The 20718-nt window shown below is 43.3% G+C and overlaps 2 protein-coding genes across 2 annotated transcripts in view; one reads left to right on the plus strand and one right to left on the minus strand.

Annotated features, from left to right (window-relative positions):
* The window catches only part of pkhd1l1.1 (PKHD1 like 1, tandem duplicate 1), a 53164-nt gene extending 38547 nt beyond the window's left edge, over nt 1–14617 (minus strand). Inside the window, exons 1-23 of the mRNA XM_035429698.1 lie at nt 14536–14617; nt 12548–12653; nt 11963–12040; nt 11727–11871; nt 11516–11624; nt 10852–10909; nt 10555–10648; nt 9512–9565; nt 9345–9418; nt 9099–9141; nt 8930–9000; nt 8725–8835; nt 7514–7603; nt 6125–6390; nt 5473–5564; nt 5088–5247; nt 4817–4952; nt 4184–4327; nt 2891–3045; nt 2293–2403; nt 1694–1846; nt 550–671; nt 69–232 (exon numbers count right to left, since the gene is read on the minus strand). Of these exons, the coding sequence (XP_035285589.1) occupies nt 69–232; nt 550–671; nt 1694–1846; nt 2293–2403; nt 2891–3045; nt 4184–4327; nt 4817–4952; nt 5088–5247; nt 5473–5564; nt 6125–6390; nt 7514–7603; nt 8725–8835; nt 8930–9000; nt 9099–9141; nt 9345–9418; nt 9512–9565; nt 10555–10648; nt 10852–10909; nt 11516–11624; nt 11727–11871; nt 11963–12040; nt 12548–12599 (2482 nt within the window). The 5' untranslated portion in view covers nt 12600–12653; nt 14536–14617. The remainder of the gene's footprint in view (nt 1–68; nt 233–549; nt 672–1693; nt 1847–2292; nt 2404–2890; nt 3046–4183; nt 4328–4816; nt 4953–5087; nt 5248–5472; nt 5565–6124; nt 6391–7513; nt 7604–8724; nt 8836–8929; nt 9001–9098; nt 9142–9344; nt 9419–9511; nt 9566–10554; nt 10649–10851; nt 10910–11515; nt 11625–11726; nt 11872–11962; nt 12041–12547; nt 12654–14535) is intronic.
* A 1436-nt stretch (nt 14618–16053) lies between these two features.
* On the plus strand, nt 16054–19800 carry LOC118233053 (formyl peptide receptor 2-like). The gene is made up of 2 exons (XM_035428380.1): nt 16054–16617; nt 18042–19800. The coding sequence occupies exon 2, from the start codon at nt 18158–18160 to the stop codon at nt 19211–19213; it is 1056 nt and encodes a 351-aa protein (XP_035284271.1). The 5' UTR covers nt 16054–16617; nt 18042–18157; the 3' UTR covers nt 19214–19800.
* The last annotated feature ends 918 nt before the right edge of the window (nt 19801–20718 follow it).

A 20718-nucleotide genomic window follows, 5' to 3' on the forward strand; every position in this document is an offset into this window, starting at 1 on the left:
AAAGGTTTGAGAACTGGCTGTAACCAATCAGAACTCACAAAAAAAAAAAAAAAAAAACATCAGTATACCATTGACATTGATCGTGGTAGGCCTTTTCCCCAGATAAACAGCATCCACGTAGAAATCTTGAGTGGATGTCTCTCTGTACAGGCTGAATTGCAACAGATTGTAGCAACACCCAGAATATTCTGTCTGTAGTGGAGTCAACAGGTCCACACAAACGTAATTCCAACTGTAATGAAAATAATTAAAATCAGTTGCTGTTTTGCTACTTATACACACACGCACACATTATAAATTAGGTAAGCATAAACATTAACTTTAACTTCAAACTGAAATGATGATGTACTTTTAGGTATGGATTCAATAATTCACTATCCTTTCACTAACTTTCACTCACAAATAAAAGTGCTAGTTCTTTTCTTCCCAAACAGTTTTTTTTGTTTTTTTACATTTTATTGTGATCAAATTGAAAATGGAAAAAATGTTGATTGAATCAAAGGCTTGGATTCCTTTACTGTTCACTGCTGTTGGAGTGAGGAAACTTACTTGTATCCATGGTTTAATATCACCGGGATTCTGAAATCTGCAGTCCTGACCCCTCCACTGCTTTGGTATGAAAATACAACCCCTATCTCATTCCGCAGATATCCTTTGTAGGCGAAGCAGAGCTGTTAAACAGAGTTTAGGAGAGGATGTTAATTTACATCAGAGGGCTGTCGATGCTCGTATTACTGACCCTAATAACGACCGACGTGCCTGTGGTGTGTATGTGTTCATAGCTTTCAGTGCAATGGTTAACATCTCTGTGATCGATTGATATAGCCTGCGGGTGCGTCTTGGGTGAATGACGTAGTTAAGGTATGTGGGGGGGATAAGCACATGGGGGCAGTTGAGCTAGAGAGATTTGAGAGCATGAACTGTCGGAGCCTGTTAAGTGACTGTTAATAAAGCTTGAGAGAGTACAGCTGAGTGTTGGGCCTCTTATTAGAAGAATAACACCACAGTGTCAGACTTCTCTACTCACAGCACGTACAGAAGCTGCGGCAGGGTAGTATAACGGCTAAGGAGCTGGTCTTGTAACCTAAAGGTCGCAGGTTCGATTCCCCAGTAGGACACTGCCGTTGTACCCTTGAGCAAGGTACTTAACCTGATTTGCATCAGTATGTATCCAGCTGTATAAATGGATACAATGTAAGTCGCTCTGGATAAGCGCGTCTGCTAAATGCCTGTTAACGTAATGTAAAGAAGCTACACGTTCCAAGCTACTGTCACTCTGACCAATCATTCTGCTTCCTAGCTCCTAGATGAACAGAGCAGCTGACTGAATACACTGAATAAACTGAACGTGTCCACTGCGTGGCTAAGCAGGGGCTAGGGGTTGGCGGCAGTGTAGCGCAGTGGGTAAGGAACTGGGCTCGTAACCGAAAGGTCGCAGGTTCGATTCCCCAGTAGGACACTGCCGTTGTACCCTTGAGCAAGGTACTTAACCTGCAGTGCTTCAGTATATATCCAGCTGTATAAAAGGATGCAGCGTAAATGCTGTGTAAAGGTTGCGTAAGTTGCTCTGGTCATCTGTTAAATGCCTGTAATGTACTGTAAATAATTGCAATAAGGAAAAGCAGCTAGTGGGACTGCACTGAGCAAGAGACGGGGCGAGGGTCCGCGGTTTCGGTTTCGCGGGCCGGCTCACCGTGCCGTACTGCTGCAGGGGCACGGGCCCGTAGGCGGTCCCGGAGCTCCGCGGGTCGGTGACCTGGTAGAGGACCTCCGGGTTCAGCAGGGACCCCCGGCCGCAGAACGCCTCCGCGTCCGTAACCCGCGTCCCGCGGAAGCCGCCGGTAACCTACGGGAAGAGAAACAGATGGGACGGTTCTTTTTGCAAAAAAATGTAAAAATCATCGGCTTTTTATTTTGTCGCGATCGTATCTTATTTGTCTTTTCCCTTATACACCCCCTGGGAAACAACGCAAACAGAATAATGATGAAAATTATTTTTCCATTCCTTCGGTCTTTGACCCAGTAGTCTACACAATTCCAAATGGGAAATGAGCACAGCGGTGAAGCTCTTCCCCAGCTGACAGATCACTATGCCCAACATCTAAGGAACGGCTAAAAATGCTACAATGCTACAGGTGGTGTACTGCAGTCGGTAATTAAAGGTCCTGCCGTTCAACTTTTCACTCTGTTCAGCCAACAGACATTCATTTTACCAAACCATGGTGTGTCCACTTTGCCTATCCAGCCCAGCCGGGTTGACTCCGCATCGCACTGTGATCGTTCCGCACTTACGAAAGGCTGGCCGTCCTCGTAGTCCTGGAAGTACTTCACGTCCCTGGTTTCCGTGACGACGACCTCGCCGGGACACTCCGCGCTAAGCATGAGCTTCAGCGCTGACTGCACCTGTTTGGGGGTGGGGGGGGGGGGGGGGGGGGGGGGGGGGTTTAGACGATTTCCATTTCTTTCTGCTGCTAAGGCTAACGGCCCAAAAAACACACAGTTAGCGCAGAAGCAAATAAAAAGCTGATGCAGCCTTTTCAGCTCTGAACGAGGTTCTTTTGATTTCCGCTTCAGTATCGATATCAAAGCACCTGTGGCTCCAGGTCAGGCCTGGGTCAAATACGTGTTTGTTTTGGATTCAAGTACTTTTCTACGCTTTACTGATCTTGTCTGGTGTACTGGAACCAATTAAATACTCTCAAAAAGTGCAAAACCCCACCTTCTTGTCATATTGGCAGGCTCAATTACACCAGGCAAGATCAACAGAGCACAGAAAAGTATTTGCGTCCAAAACGAGCACGTATTTGACCCAGGCCTGCTCCAGGCGTGAGTTCTCCAGGTGTGCGAAGCTCAGCCGAGCTCTAAACGAGAGAGGAACGGCGTCTCGCACCTCCGTCTCGTTGGCGTTGAATCGCATAGGCTTGGAGTAAGTGCCGCCCCACTCCAGGGTGAACGTTTCCAAGCTGGGCTTCCCCTTGGTGAGCTCCGTGACCGTGATGTTCGCGTCGTCCGCCGCAGTCTCGTACTGGAGCGTCTGATAGTCACCTAGAATAGAGAGTGAAGCCCTTCATGTTACTGTCCCCGTCTCTCTGGATTTAAGCAGAGGGGAAAGTAATTAGATATCTGTAAAGCTAATAGCTAAAGCTAATAACTATAAACCGCTAGCATAATTACTAATGAATGAAAAACAAAACTAAATCAGTGAAAAACATAATCATCATTGACTATTATCTTATCTTCTCTTAACTATTATATTCAAAAATTAATGAAGTAATCATACACAAAATCTTTAATTCAAAATCAACTCAGATAGAGCACTTGATAGAGTACACACAGTCTGATAGTCACCTAGAATCAAGAGCAAAGCCCTTCATAATTACTAATGAATAAAAAACAAAACTAAATTAATAAAAAAACATAGTCATCATTGACTATTCAAAATCAACTCTGATAGAGTACTTTTAGTACACACAGCCCCTATTAGATTCATAAAACAAATTTAGCAAAGAGAATGTTGCTGCGTATTCAAGTTCCTAACAATAGAAATCACCGCGCTCACCCATTTTAATTTGTTTGGTGTGTAGAAACCAAAGAAATATCGTCAATTGAAAAGAAAATTGCCTGCACACTGAAGAAGGCAACGTGCCGAAACGCTTGTGCATGAATCTGCATTAAAGAAAACTAATAAAAAATAAATAATTACATTTTTTTACGCTTTGTGTATTCAAGTTGAAAAGCATTGTGCCACATAGTGCAGCACTCCTAGTTAATTAAATGTATTCATGTATGTTCATATTTATTTATAACTAATATTTCTTTGCCACTCTACTTGATCTGAAGACGGGTGCCTATGCACAGGCACATACCTATGCACTCAGGTTAGTTTACCTATTGGGGCGACATAGCTCAGAAGGTAAGGGAGGTTGTCTGGCAGTCGGAGGGCTGCCGGTTCGATCCCCCCGCCCTGGGCGTGTCGAAGTGTCCCTGAGCAAGACACCTAACCCCTAATTGCTCCCAACGAGCTGATTGGTACCTTGCACGGCAGCCTTTCACCGTTGGTGTGTGAGTGTGTGTGTGAATGGGTGAATGAGAGGCATTGGTTGTAAAGCGCTTTGGATAAAAGCGCTACATAAATGCAGTCCATTTACCATTCACTCAGGTTAGTTTAGTCGGTCAGTTTTACCTCTTCTGGAGTCAAACACCACGGTGTACTCAACTCCCGTACTGTGGTCCGCTTTGGTCACTTGGACCGTGTCTGGTTTTATGGACCAGAGGGAGTTGAGGGCGTTCTGCACGTCCTCTGCCGAGGCGCTCACGGGGATGGGGCCTGGGGGAAGGAGACGTTATGAGCGGGGGGGGGTGAAGGGGGGGTAGGGGGCGCGGCACAGAATTCTGGGCCCTTGTCCCACAGCTAAACTTTCCGTCCCGCCTTTTTCGCACCCCACTCTGGGGCCCCGGGTAGTCAGTCCCACTGTTCAACCCCACTACAGCGCCCCCTGGCTGCGAGTGACCATTTCTGGAGCCCAACATTAGAATTCAATTCATAAAATACTAATGACTTCCTGTATAACCGTTGGCAATCATTGTTATTCAGAGCAGCGCGAAGGATCTAACCTGCTTATCGACAATTACCAAGATGCGATGCCTTAAAACTTGTAGCACTAGGACCTGTCACCAGAATCTTTAAAAAGATTGAATTCTAGCTCCAGGTGGTAGGGAAGCAGAAACAGGAAGTAAAGACTCTCTTAAGTCTTTCTTTTACAGCTTTGATCATACGCAGCAGCCCTTAGTGAGCAGTGCAGCCTTGCACCCGTACCGGTGCTGTGGGAGTTGTATTTCAGGCTGTAGAAGGTGTAGTCACAGGTGTCCAGGGCGAGGCAGCTGCTGTTGACTGTCACCACCTGCACCTCTTTGACCGGCTCCACGGGAGTCCAGTTCCCGAAGCTCAGCACCTTGGTCGAGAGGGAATATTCGGATTAGCAGAGAGGGAAAACAAAAAAATAAACACCGGCGGCAGTGAGTCAAATGGATCTCGGCCATCTGCTCGCTCGGAAGTGAACGCCCCACCAAAGCAAAGTGCCACCCACCTGTTTCTCTGGGAGTACGTCATAGGCGGACCTGATCGTCTGTATTTCATTGGTGCTCTCTGCAGACTGCTGTGCGGTGAACGGGCTCTTTTCTTTGAAAAAGCCAACGTCTACATAGCCAACTATTTGATAGTCCTGCACCAAAACCTCCATGTAGTACCTGGTCACAACGACAACAAAAAAATATCATTAATTTAGGCGTCACATTTCGGCTATTTATATTTCTAACGTCAACACTTGCGTTTGCACTTTGGAAGTCAGTCTAGATGAGACTTTCTGCTGGCTAAAACATAAATACAATAACGCATTGAATAATGTACGCAACGAGAAAAGATTGTAATAATAAAATGTGTTCATCGTCACGGCAATTAGTACGGTTGCTTACGGTTTCCCTTTCTCCAGAAGCATCGTTGTAGACCGCTGTTCTCTGGTTCTGAAGTAGTCAGAAGTTAACCCATTCTGGTAGGCAATCTTAACCTAAAATGGGTGTGAGACAAACCGGCAAAACACTGCACTTTAACCACATGTGAATTGTTTGATTACAAATCTTTAAAAACTGAGTACAGAGCCAAATCAAGAAATAGTATGTCCTGTATAAACATCTCACTCTGTATATATATATATATATATATATTTTTTTTTGCTCATGTTAACAAAAAACATGCTAACATAATAAAGCTTGTCATATAAAGTGTCTAAAGTGTTTTCCTTTTCTATAAAACTTGCATATGTAATTCTTAAACGATTCTGAATAGTTTAATCAAAGTGTAGACCCACTCAAATATTCTTTTTTTTTCCATTTCTTGTTCGTATATAGCTATAAGTACCTCAGAAGACATCCGCGGTATGTCTTGTACACCCAGAAACTCCATTACCAGTGAGCAGTTCTGCGATTATTTCTGTGTTTTAGCGATTGGAGAAAGGAAACTGCCTTCGGGTTACTGTACAAAACAGAATGAAATCTGCATCCCTGCACAGGGGGGAAATTATGGTTTGTCGCTCGTAAAACGATTTTATAAAACGGCGCAGTTCCGCACCTTGTCTCGCGGGAGGCCGGTGAGGCTGAAGTAGAGGGCGCAGCGGTCGTCGCCCTTGATGTAGAAGGTGTAGTTGTCCGTTTCCGTGGGAACGAAGAAACCGCTCAGCCGAGCCACGAAGTTGTCTAGCTCCTGAGGCCAGGTGTAGGACAGCGAGTCCACCCAGCGCACGGAGTAGCCCGGCCTGGTCTCATCGTAGCCCAGGGCTTCGTCCAGGCTCCCGGGCCTGCTGTTGTTCCACACCTCCATCTTCAGACCCCGGCCACCTGCGTGGGGGGGGGGGGTTAGTGTAGCGTAACGGATAAGGAGTTGGGCTTGTAACCTAAAGGTCGCAGGTTCGATTCCCTGCTAGGACACTGTCGTTGCGCCCTTGAGCAAGGTACTTAACCTCCATTGCTTCAGTATACATATCCACTTCAGCTGTTTAACAGGATACAATGTAAAAACGCTATGTAAAATGTTCTGTAAGTCGCCCCGGATTCGCATCTGCTAATGTCCAAATCACAGCCTTGAATTGCATGTTATCAGCACACAGCGTGAATTTGAAGCCGCAACGCTCCAGGGTTCTCCGGTCCAAGAAGCGCAACTCTACAATGTGGCAGCGTTCCCCGTTCTGCACAATGCAAAACAAATGTTCTGTAGGGCAACTCACCGCAACACCACAATGCAATTCAGCGCTGCTCGCTCACAATAACTTCCTGCTGGAGCTGTCCCAAGTGCATCATGAAATAGACACTTTTTTAAGGCTTGATAAAGTGTAACTGGAAGCTGCACTGAAAGGCACATGTTGTGCTTCACATTTGTGACCATGGTAACCACATGGAGAGGCCCTTATATATTATTTGTTCATTGAGTAATGAAACAAGTTAACTGGACATTTTAAATGTTCAGATGCACGGAGATATAAGTATATTATCTAATTTCACATTGCATGTTACTATCCCTGTCTCTCTGAATTTAAGCAGAACAGAAAGTAATTAGCTACCTATAGAGCTAATTACTAAAAACAGACAGCTACTACAGTTCATCATTCAGCACATACAGTACAGTATCAGGATCTCCATTAAATCACAACATGCTCCTTTGAGGACAAAGCCTGCTCTGACACCCTATGATCTTCGGTGCAGATTCACATCTGTACATACTTTTATCCTGATAATACTATCGGCTGTCAGCTCTCACAAAGGATTCATGGTTTGTTGAAAAGATAACATCGGCGACAACATCTCAAACGTACATGCTCACGTCCCTAAACGCCCTTGGATGCCTAAAATTCCACTCCTTCTGTGACGTGAAATTCTGAGTGACGCAAAAGCCAAAAAAAAAAACAACAAAAAAAACAAAGGAGTTACATAAAACCGTGACCTGACTGATCAAAATGAATCTCACCTGGAAAAACTGTCATGTTGTTTATCTGGTGCTTGGGGGTGACGCACGTGAGTCTCTCATCAGATAAGCTCAGGATCAGGCAATCTTGGCCTAAAATAGAAGCAAACGCCGCACCGCGATGGCCACTGTCAGATGACTTGCACCCAGAATTATCAGTTTTGTTCCGCCAAGGTTTTTATCGAATCAAAGAAAATGTACAGAGTTGTTGTTGACATCCCCCCAAACTATTTATTTGTGTTTTAACCAAACTGACAGCTAAATTCAGGCTTATTCTGATGATTTCATGTGAAGCAAAGTCCAGACTCAAAAACATACAGCACCTTCATGGATCATTTATTTTGATGTAATTTTTTGCTTGCACTAATTTATCAACATAAGCCCCGTAAAACAATGACTTTACTTAATTGGTATTGAGATGTAAAAATATTACATTATATAATTACAATAAGTTTTATCGATAGTTTTTACCTTATTTTTACGTAACCAAAAATCAGGTGTTGAAACCAGCCATTCACATAGAAAGATATTGGCAGGTTTTCTAATATTGTGACAATGAAAAAAACATACATCCTCAAAATCCTTAAAGCAGACACTTCCTGTCCAACAGACAGACTATGCAGGTAGAAATGCTTCGGTGTTAAACTGTGTTGTTCACTCGCAAACATGTCTTGAATAGTTGGGCCTTCTCAAACATCAAAGACCAACTGCTGCAATCTGAGGTGTTTCCGTCACATGCTGATACCGGATTACCGTCTCTGATTCTCTCTGGAGGCAGTGAGAACATTCCCAGAACATACTGTTTGCCGGTGCGATGGGTGTTGTTGCTCAACAAAGCTTTGCTACGAATAATTGTGGTGGCAGGGTAGTATAGTGGGTAAGGAACTGGCCTTGTAACCGAAAGGTCACAGGTTTGATTCCCGGGGAGGTCGCTGTTGTTGTACCCTTGAGCAAGGTACTTAACCTGCATTGCTCCAGTATATATCCAGCTGTATAAATGGATGCAGTGTAAATACTATGTAAAGGTTGCGCAAGTTGCTCTGGTCATCTGTTAAATGCCTGTAATGTACTGTAAATAATTGCAATAAGGAAAAGCAGCTAGTGGGACTGCACTGAATGTGTCTGTCACACGGCTGAATTGTTAAATTGGCAATGGGTGAAAAGTAAATGTAGACTTTTAAAATCATTAATTTATATTCACGTTAAAATATTACCTCCGACTAGAACTGTTGCTGGGCGATCGGTTTCGTCGAAGTAGCGCCCCTCGATGGTGAGGATCGTTCCACCTTCTAAGCTCCCCGCCGGGGGAGAAACTCTGTTCACCTCTAAAAAAAGACAAAAAGATGAAGTAAGGATTTATCGCCCCCAAAATGTTCATGCAGTGACTGCGCGTTAATTAACGCTTTTTTTTTCCTGTACCGGCGTAGGTCTGGAACATGGCCAGCTTGTTCAGAGATGACACGGTCAACACGGCAGCGTCCGGCAGACTCCTGTAACAGAAAACATCCCGCTCGGTTAAACGTCGCGATCAATAAACGTCCGCGCAAACTACAGCTTACCAAAGAGTAAACGACCCGGTCGCACCCACCTTCCGTACTGGTCGTCCAGGATGTAACTCAGATTGTGATGCCCTGAAAAAAAAACCAATATTCATTATACTTTAATCAAGCATAAATATCTACCACACCAGACAGTCAAAAACATTGTTGTAGTCAAAAAGGATGTAGGGTCAAAAATACATCTATGATTTTTTTATTTATTTTTATATATGGGACAGATAACTTATGTGATAACTTTGACAGTTAGATACGGTATACAGAATACAGATTCTTACCAATATATGTCCCGGTCATTTTGCAAGTCATTGTTCCAAAGTAACTACTCTCGTGTTCTAACGTGAGACCGTAGCTGAAAAAAGTGGAAGCACAGAAATTAATTTAAGAGTTAGTGCTGTGACGCCATTTGTAATGACTGCGCTGGAGAAATGAAATGGGCGCTTACAGGACATCGGAGTTCGGCTTCAGAAGCTCACACGGCATCCCGCCCATGTAGGTCCTGTAACGCGCGGGACATTGAAAAGCATTATGTTACATCCACTCAGCAGACTGTAACGCACAGGGCATTGAAAAGCATTATGTTACATCCACTGAGCATTACGTTACATCCACTGAGCAGACTGTAATGTGCAGAACATTCAAAAGCATTAGATTACATCCACTCAGCAGACTGTAACGCACAGGGCATTGAAAAGTGTTACATTACATCCACTCAGCAGACTGTAACGCACAGGACATTGAAAAGCATTAGATTACATCCACTCAGCAGACTGTAACGCACAGGGCATTGAAAAGCATTATGTTACATCCACTGAGCATTACGTTACATCCACTGAGCAGACTGTAATGTGCAGAACATTCAAAAGCATTAGATTACATCCACTCAGCAGACTGTAACGCACAGGCCATTGAAAAGTGTTACATTACATCCACTCAGCATACTGTAATGAACAGGACATTGAAAAGCATTACATTACATCCACTCAGCAGACTGTAATGAACAGGACACTGAAAAGCATTATGGTACATTCACTGAGCATTACATTACATCCACTGAGCAGACGCTCTTATCCAGAGAACACAAGGGCTTCCTTCACTGTGATTGGACCACAATCCCCAGCTCTCAACATTCACAATAGTTTTGTTATGCAGTAATTTGGTGTAAAACCTGGACATATAATAATCACACTTCATCAGCATATTGCACGTGATAATATATCGTACGATAACATTATTATGAAAATAATATAATCATATCAACATAAATAATTAAAAGAGAATTTCTAAATGTTGACACGTGAAGTATACAGGACTGATTTTTACAAGTGTTTTCAGATTTCTGGTCATCGATTGTCAAAACCCCCTGTGATGCAGTGGTGTTTGTCAATGTTGACCCCCAAAGGGGACCCCAAAACGGTGGGTTACCCCATCTAAAGCTTTCAGGCATTATGGACAGGGACTCATTCACCACTGGCATCGCGACTCTACCTCAGAACTCTGACGTTTAGCCCGTTGGTGCTCTTGTCAGTGTTGCTGCCGTAGACGTCGGTGAAGATCCGCCCCCAGACTGTCACCAGGGATCCTGCGCATTTAAAGAAAACGGTCACACTTTACGGGTTTCGCCGATGCCAAGAATGCGTGAAGAAGATTTGTCCAAAAAAAAAAGACAAAGCAGAAATAGCATAAACAAAATTCTTCAGCCTTTAAAGCGTAGCATAAACACACTGGTGTGTGTGTGTGTGTGTGTGTGTGTGTGTGTGTATGTGTGTGTTTTGAAGACCATACCTGGCAAACCAGTGGTAGGTGTAATGCTGCTGATTGTGGGAGAACGGTAGTTTCGTGGCTGAAAAAAAATTGACGAAGAAAACTCAGAAGATATATACCTGTACATTTTGAGATTTGGGACAATACTTTTCAATCAATTAGTCAATAAAACATCAGGAGATCTTTGTAAAGGAAAGTGCCCGTTTAGAAACGAAGCCGAAGAGAGGCAATGTACACCCGGGCGCGGATTTGCGTGAAACCGTGATGCTGGCTCACAGGGCTTCTGGGAGGCTCGTCCTGACGAGCACCGTTCTAGGGCGCGGACAGGCCCCACGGACCGCCGTCCCAATCTGCCAACTACGGTGCGACCAGAAGCAGCCGCGACTTCGCATGCTTCAAAGAGCGCGCTTGCTTGCGCTCTGAATTCAACAGCTGAGGTTTAAGCAATGAGTGGCGCTATACATACTGTAGGAGGACATTTTGAATTTTGGAGCTAAGGGTGAAGGGTTAGTATTAACCCTTTAAAGAGAAGGTTTTTTGAAACTCAAAAGTCAGCGTTCTAGAACTCCATCCCTTTCGATTACCAGCAGTGATTGTGACATCAGCATTAGAACGTTCAGGACATCCAAATGCTATATTCGTGACTTAGCACAGCGAAGGGTTGAGGAAAAAGATGTTTACTCACATAGTAGCTGCACCAGTACGGGCTCTCAGCTCCACCACAGATCTGGCTTTTGGGGATGGGGACCCCGTCCACGCTGACCCGCACCTCGTAGGTGCCGTAGGGCATGGGCCTGGGGACGTCACACCGCGCTCGTAAGTCATTCGCACCGTACGCGCATACGGAACGGCGCGGGAGACGCGTACGCGCACATGAAACACCGCGAGGGACTTACCTGGTGTAGCACATTATCTGGTTGCCGTGGGTGGAGTCCCTCTCCACGTCACAGGGGATAGACAGTGTGTCTGACACCAGGTATACCTTGTTCCCGAAGTCCTTGTCCTGGGCGTTGAGGGTGAACTGGTTCTCCTGGGCGAAGCCTATTCACGAATCACACAAAAGTGGTTTAGACGGGCAGAGTGTCCTGGTTCTGTACCCCGGGGCCAGTGAACCGCGGATCTCAGATCATACCTTCCCCTCCGATGGTCAGTCTCGTTGCTCCATTCAAACTTCCCGTTTTCGGGAGCAGTCTGTCGACTCGTTGGGCACCTGAAGCGCACAAAGTCCATGAAGTGCGAATGCAGATTAGAATAAGGTGCAATGACTGTTTTCAGATTCCTGGCTACTGTTCCTGAATGGCTGGACTCAATATGCCCAAACTCGGACCTACAGTACATGGCTCAGAAAGCACCCGTATATTTTTTTCTTTTCTTTGTAAAGAAAGAAACTCACATATTAATTTAAGGAGGGGGTATATTACGTTATTTGTATATGATAAATGCCTGTTTTATTAACATTTAATTTTTTGTGTCACAGGTAAGTTTGAAAGCTGTCAAATAAATAGTTATTAGAAACATTATTATACACAGTTAATCAGGTTAAGTTATGTGGTAATTAAGTCCATCAAATCCTGTGTCCCCAATGCAGCCTTTGAATTAGTAGTTTTTTTAATAATGTACAATAAAGTGTTAAGATTGTGAAATACAACATAAAAATGAATTTGATCGAATGAAATATTAAGTTAAGAAGTGAGGAGGTATAAAATGGGGCTCTTACCTGACAGGCTGCAAAGGCAAAGGATTGCCAGCGATCGCAGCCAATCCATCATCCGCTACTACGCGCTTCAATGTTGGCCGAACATTAGACGACAATATGGTTCAATCTAAATGCAACACACAACAAAACTCATTAATAAAACGGTAAAAGTACGAATAACTCATTCTGAATACTCCACGGGAATCTAAAGCTTGTTGTAATGTTTGGAAAAAGAGGTCAAACAATCTATGAAACAACAGTATTGTGAAATCCACTTTTCAACGCGTATGCATTAAATAGCCACACAGACGTAAACAAAGGGACTGTTTGCATTTCTAGCTCGTAGTACGGAGTACATATCGACCTACCCCTTAATTACGTCCCAAGTCAAGTAGCACCTGAATGGGGAAAACAGCGGTGGGCATAACACTCCGTTTAGCCTCCTGCATTGTCATGGTAACTCTAGCTGAAAACTTTTTCTGTGATTAATTGTCTGGCCCGCCAGAGTAGACACGCATGTTCGCACTCGCCGAATGCCTAATACTGCGGTAGCACTGTATTTGTTGCAATTACTTGTGGGCCGTGAAACAGAAGCAAAGAGAAAACAATTAAAATTGCACTGAAGAGCCTTGAGGCACGGGCCGTGAAGTGTCGGATTATGCAATTCGCTTGGTGGTGACGTTAACGTGTTAAAATCATTTCATAATAACTGCGTTTTCGGATGTCAGGTTTTATTACTTGCTTAATCATCATTATGACCATGAAACAGTCAGCAGCAAGACGCCAGTCCAGCCTAATTCGGTCACTTTGATGCGTAATCACTGACAGTCATTGAATTGTCTTTCCTAAATCATCAATAAGCAAATGCACATTCCACAATCCTGAATGGGACCAAACGTTATCTATTAAGAATTGAATTAACACTATTACAGTGGAATTAACATTGGATAATTTACTGCGTAGGCTTACATTTTAAAGAATATATTAGATGGTTACTTACATGCCCGGTGAACGGGATAACATTTATTTATTTATTTATTTATTTATTTATTTATTTATTTATTTCATAAATATAGTAACCTTCTTGCAGACATACATAGGCTTCATATGCAAATGCATGATAGCTCATGCAAATATAATATTTTGGCCGCAGCAAACAATCCTTGTTCCATTTATGACTGAAAAACAGCCTTTACATTTTTAAAACGTGTGTAAATGATGCTAGAATGGATGGTGCTTTTTTACATGCTAGACTAGACAGTGATTTAAAATTTGTGAAATCGCTGAGGTATGAATATCCCATGATATCTATAAAAATGAAATTGCCTTTTGCCTTAGATAATTGCAGTGACAAATAAATGCAATAGCCTAGTTTCCATTTTTACCTGAAAACTGAAAATATAGCTAGGTTACAGAAAAATCACAAAATAAATAAAAATCTGTTACCATGAACCTTCAGGTCCATTATCACCGTCATTTCACGACTACGTAACACCAAATTGGCGTTTAATTATATTTTAATGTAGCAATAATCTTTTAAAACTTCTTTACTTTCTCTCATGGGGTTTAGAACTGTTTTTAATTTATTTGTTTTATATGGCGTGTGTAAAATGTATATGTTATTTACACAACATATAAATGCATTAAAAACAGTTCTAAACTCCATGAGAGAAAGCAAAGAAATTTAAGTTTTAAAAGATTATTGCTGCATTAAAATACAATCAAAAACCAATTACGTAGTCGTGAAATGACAGACAGTCGTGATTTTTCATTCTAATTTTGCATATAGCCTATTTTTGTTAGTCTACTTTTTATTTTAATTACCTTGAATCGTTCTGAGTGTTTATGAACGTTTCATCCCTAAAATACTGAAGTCAGTGATGAGAATGCCTACTGCCGGACCGTTCTGTTACAGATCGTACGCAACGTGTTACGATCAATTGTACAAACCTAACACTCAAGCACACATTAGTATCACACAAGCACAATATTTCTAAAATGGTGCTTACCTGTTAGAAGGTCAAGTCTGTCTGTCCAGAAACCATCGGGCTCTCTCTCGTATATCATGTGGGAGGAACGGAACACGGATGTTTTGCATTGTAACCATGTGCGTGTGTGGGTAGGTTACTGTAATAAGATGCATTGCATGCATTGTAAAAAAAAAAAAAAAAAATTCATCTTTTGTCTGACAGCATTACATGTGATATCTGATGGCGAACAAAATATCTGATAGGCTATCAGACAACAACCAAAAAGGCATCAAACGTAAGACAAAGATTTTTCTCTCAATCAGTGTCTTATCATCAAAGGATGTGGATGTTCGGGACAGGCACCCACTCGTCATTCAGTGTTAACAGATGTCCCCTATTTTAAACTTAAGAAAGTACGGAAGAAAAACATACTGAGCTCAGGTTTATCTGTGCCAAACTGGAGCAACGAGTCGCGCTCGCATGTTTGGAGCGGGGACAAGACCAAGTGTCTTCAAAAATATGGGCTGACAATTAGCCTACACAAGGGAGCAGATGGGGGAAAACCCATAAAAATACAGATAGGATACATTTATGATATTTAGTCAGAAGTTGAGCGCGAGGGGATTCGATAAAACCTACGAACAATGCCACATTAAAACTTAATTTAATTGAACAGATCATCTGGATTTCAGTGGTGCCCCACCCCTTCCTGGCTTTTAGCGCGTATCATGCGATAAACAGATGACATTTACCGGACTGATCGTATTTGGAACAAATCTAGTCGCGATGCTGAACGCACACTGCGTCATAGCGCGTGCGTTCTTATTCGAGTTGGGTAAAGTTGGACGCACGAATCGCCTTATTTACAAATTGGTGTGCTTGAATCGTTGCGATGTGAAACAAACCAGATTAAATAAACAAAATATACAATGTAACTATTAGCCGAACTCTGGGCGGACTTTAGCAAACGAACTAGGTGTATAAACCTCCTCAGTGTGTCTTATTTCACTCTACCAGAAACACGGTTTCAGTCCACATTCAAATGTGTCGGCAGTCAGAAGTGTGGGAAGTATCTGTATATTGGTTTGTCAACTACTCCTTCTGTAGGGAGAACGCCCTTTGCAAAGAAGTACTATAAGTTCCTCTTAACAGTCCATCTAACGATTGTGTTTGGGAAACCCATTTTGCGGGAGAACGATCGTTGCTTAAGAACACCGTAAACACACTCGTTGATCCTAACATCCGACGTCATCGGGTAAATCACCTCAGTTCAGTTCTTGCAGCATTACTGTGGACTGTCATTGAAGCCAAACAAGGTATTTCTAACTGTGGTCATTGTGTAAGCACAGTGTATACCTTTCTTTTGCAAAATACTAATGAGGTGTGGTTGAGAAAGATGGCCTTTTTTGTATGAACCACATGCCTGACCAAACTAGGTTGACTACCGGTGGCTAGATTCTTCTGGCCTACTGTACAAATTGATTGTGGCTTCCGATTGTATGTTGTTTTGAGCCCTGGGACCTCAGTTGCACGATGGAGTTCATTCAGCTGTTTTTACAAAAGTGGCAAAAATGGTTTTTGACCCAGCCCGCACTGTCTGAATTTAATATAGAAAATGGCGGGAAGCTTTATTTATCCACAGACGCTCAAATGCGAACACGAGCACGTGGACCCAATAAAATAACAGTTTAACACACACCACACCGCTGAGTGTCAGTGTTATACGTAGCATAGTATGAGCTGCAGTTTCCGCAGAACCGAACTTCTATCTGAGGCCTTTCCGCTTCAAATTATTTGTGTTTCACTTATTTATTTATTTTCTTTGTTTTGCCCATTGACGCAGTGAACAGTCCTGTGGTTTCCTGTGGTGTGAACACGGCGGTTTTTCTTCTTTTTTTTTTTTTTTTTTTTTTTTAAGCTGCAAACAGCGAGTGACATTATGGGAACACTCGCTCTTTTAGACTGCACGCGCTCAGGCTAACTCAACAACACGAAGACCAGCGAACAGCGGCACACTTCACAGGAGCGCAAGCATACGTCTAGCCACGCTAAAATTTGAATATATCTTTGAAGAGGCTATGTGGATCCAGGTTTCATTGGCTTCAAACTGATATAGGAAAGGTAAGCATGCAAAATTTCACTGTATTTTTAATCCCATAGACCTTGATAATTAGACACTAGAGCTGGTAGGAACCTTGCATGGTTGCTTTGTGCAACTGGTGTGCATATGCGTTAATGGGTGAATGGAAGGAATTAATTGCGAAGTGTTTTGTGTAGCTATAGTTTCTGGAGAAGGCACTACATATGTGCAGTATATACTACAAAATAACAGTACAAATTTGATATATACAGAATGCAAAATGTGGACTACTACAATAGCTATGGATAACCAATTCTTCAGAAATATTGTTGGTTATTGTGCACAATGAGATATGATTTAATGATGCCAAATATCATGATTTAAAAAAAAAAATGTTACTTCTTGCTAAGGGGAATAAAATTATGCAATATAAAATAAAAGCACAGATGACCACAAGAAAATTAGGCAGGGAAAGGGATTTTTGGACCGAAATCTGTTGGTTTTATTCCTGTTTTAAGAAGAAAAAAGGCTCGATTGGCTTTAATCGGAGCCCCTAAGCTGAGATGGGGAGAAAACCTTTATTCCGCTGGTTTGCTTTCCCTCTAAAACTTTCAGCCTGCAATGCCTTCTGGGACCCTCTTTGGGAGAGGGTCGCTGTATGTCGAAAGTATTTCCTGGATGAGACCCGATCACGTTGAAGAACTTCGGATTTGGATTCCCTGTCAAAAGGAGCTTTGCTATAAAAGTTGCGTATGCATGCAGAAACAAGCTTTGCAGCTATGTATGATGCCTTAGGCTGCAAAGACCAATTTGCTAAAGCATAATTGATTTGAACAGAATGAATACAACATTCTTTGCACATGTAAGACTGATTTTTAAAGATTTGCAAAGTTGTAAGATACTTTGAGTGTAAATTGTGACACAGTATACAAGTTTATGTGGGGTGCCGTTTGTAAAAAAATAAAAATAAAAAAAGTTGCAAACTCTGAAACCTTGCTCAATTTATACATATTTAGCATAGCCAAGTGTGGAGAGAAATTGGTGCAAAAAATTGTAATAGCCAATACGGCACCCCATAAGTTTAATGGTAATATATGCCACAATACCATAATTATCATACATTTTCCCCCACCATGACAACTGTATTTGCAGTATTCCGTGGTGTTTGACATGATGTTATGACAAACCTTAGTTATCAAGTGTTGCCAAATGAAAAGAATTACCGTGAAGAGAGAAAAGATTTAGATGAATTACAAATCTCTCACTTCTCTTTCTCTCTCTCTCTCTTGCTCTGTCTCTCTCACACACACATACACACACATACACACATATACACACACACACACACGCATGCGCACACACACACTCTCTCACACACACATCACACATACACATAAACTCTCTCTCTCTCTCACACACACACACACACACACACACACACACTCTCACACATGCACACATACAGACACACTCTCACACAAACACACAGACACTCACACACACTCTCTCTCTCTCACACACACACACACACAAACACACAGACACACACACACACACACTCTCTCACACACACACACACAGATGGCTACCAGCAGCTCCCTTCCCTCGCCCCTCCCGGAAGCCCAGCTGGTAAAGTCTTCCTTGGACACGGTCGATGACGTCATGGACAAAGTGTCGATCGTGCTGTACACGTTCACCATCATCCTGGGCGTCACGGGCAACGCGGTGGTCGTCTGGATGGGCGGCTTCCGCCTGCCGCAGACGGTCACCAACGTGTGGCTGGTCAACCTGGCGGTGGCCGACCTGATCTTCTGCCTGACCCGCATCATCTCGCTGGTCAAGAAGCTCTTCTTCGACTACTGGCCCTTCGGCGTCTTCCTCTGCAAGTTCAACGGCTTCTTCAAGTACGCCAACATGTTCTGCAGCGTCTTCCTCCTCAGCACCATCAGCGTGGACCGGGCGCTGTGCGTGTGGCGGCCCGTGCTCATCAAAAAGCGCCGCACCCTGCACGTCGCCCGCCTGGTCAGCGTGGCGGTCTGGGTGCTGTCCGTGACTCTCAGCGCCCCCTACTTCTACTACCGAACCACCTACCCCAACAAGGACAACCTCCCCAAGTGCTCCATGGAAGGGAAGGAGAGGGGAGGCGAAGCGTCGGCCATGACGGCCTTGTACGTCCTGCGTTTCCTGTGCGGCTTCCTCCTCCCCTTCCTGGTGATCCTGTGCTGCTACACGCTAGCCGCCCTGGGCATACGGCGCACCAGGCTGTCCCGGAAGTCCAAGCCCCTCAAGATCCTGGCCTGCCTCGTCATCGCCTTCTTCCTGTGCTGGGCGCCCTACCACTGCCTCCTGCTGGCCAAGATGGTGAACAGCAAGAACCGGGTGGTGAAGATAGGCCTCCCGCTGGCCAAGGGGCTGGCCTACTTCAACAGCAGCGTCAACCCGCTGCTCTACTTCTTCATGGGCCTGGACCTGCGCAAGCGCTTCCGGCAGAGCCTGGCCGAGGTGTACAGGAGAGCCCTGGCCGAGGGGGAGGGCCCCACCGGCCAATCAGACGAGGGGCCCGTGGAGAGCTCCGCCCCCGCCACGCAGGCCAGGGCGGTGGGAGACATCTCCAAGGCAAGCGTGGCCGTTTTATGATAGCTTAAAATGGACGAAAATGTCACGTAGTCGTGTACCGTTAAGTGCGTGACGGTGTAGCTGGAAAATATTGTCTTCCTATCACAAGTCCCTGGCAAATGCCTACATGTCCAGAACCGATGCAACCTTCTGTAACAATTGTATTGATATATATTTTTATTAACTTTTTTCGTGAACCGTTAAACTGTGCCGTACGTAATATTGTTTTATACTGCCGTATACAGTGTTATTTGGGTATGTTGAAAGTGATATCGGAGGCACAGGAAGCACGGCCTAGTATGTGTGTTTATTTTATTTAATCAACTCCAGAAGGCCACAGCATCGTTTCATGATGGTCATTGTGATGTCTTTCCATGGTAAGAGTAAGAATTTTGAGCTTGTGATGATATTCTACTGCTTCTGATGTTCTAAGAAATCTGTGGTTGTAGTTCCTGTGAAACATGAAGGTGTTCAATCAAACGACAGTTCCTTAGTAATCTTAGCTGTCATGAAAATATGACATGAAAATATGACTGCATTTGAACCAGATATCTTCTCTTTTGTTGTGTTGAAAAAATGAAAATAAAATGATTGATTGATTTATTTGACCTCTAAGGGCACTTTCATTTTTGTTTTTGTCCCACGATATTTTGACTAATTCAATAAATCTGGAGAAATTATTAAATAATTAATTATAATTAAATAATTAAATCAGGAGAAATTAGATGAACAATTTCAGACTGGATCTGTTTTTACATAATAACTGGATCTCAAGTGCGAGCAAAAGTAGTTTATGTGCATTAGGAGAGACATTGTGTATGGATATTTTTTTTCTTTTCGGGGCTGTTAGTCTTCCAGTTGCACCTGCTCCTCGTTCTTCCTCATCCTCATCATCATTGGCACCTTGTTCCCATGGTAGCTTTAATCTTGTTGTTTATTATACATGGGGATTTGATTGGCTTAACAGTGACTGGAAGTGCAAACATGCGTGGTTGTCATGTGTCAGTTCCCGCTCAACAAACTGCTTAATTACAACACGTCCATTCACAGCACTCCTGGGGTTTCTCCCCTTCTTTGCCAGTACCGATATCACGCTATTTAAACAATGCAGTTAATACCAAGGTTGTAAACAAAATCTTCATTGTTGTCAACTAACTTTTGTTATTGTTTTGCAAGAAGGCTAGCAAGTTTTGCAAGTTGACCTCTGACTGGGAGTGCTTCCCGAAAAAGCACTTAGCAAAAGAAAGCAAAAAAATAATCGGGGAGACAGTCATAAGGTGGTGAGCAGCATGTCTGGATGGGGAAGTGTGAAGTTTGCGTCTACATTGGTTTAGTCAGAGAAGGGGCCATTTTTAGTCATTGCATTATTATCTTCCATTTATTTTGTCTGCTACGTCCCAAAACGTCAACCCAAGTTCCAATAACCGAGGACAACAATGGACAGTAACACAACAAATGTCACAAACAAAACAAAGGAAGTCCAAATATACAGACAATAACAAAAATATAAGATTTATTACAAACCA

Source organism: Anguilla anguilla, chromosome 8, assembly GCF_013347855.1.
Source record: "Anguilla anguilla isolate fAngAng1 chromosome 8, fAngAng1.pri, whole genome shotgun sequence".
NCBI lineage: Eukaryota > Metazoa > Chordata > Actinopteri > Anguilliformes > Anguillidae > Anguilla > Anguilla anguilla.

Coding starts and splice junctions, on each gene's coding strand:
- LOC118233053 (XM_035428380.1), top strand. CDS start 18,158: ATGGCTACCAGCAGCTCCCTTCCCTCGCCCCTCCCGGAAGCCCAGCTG.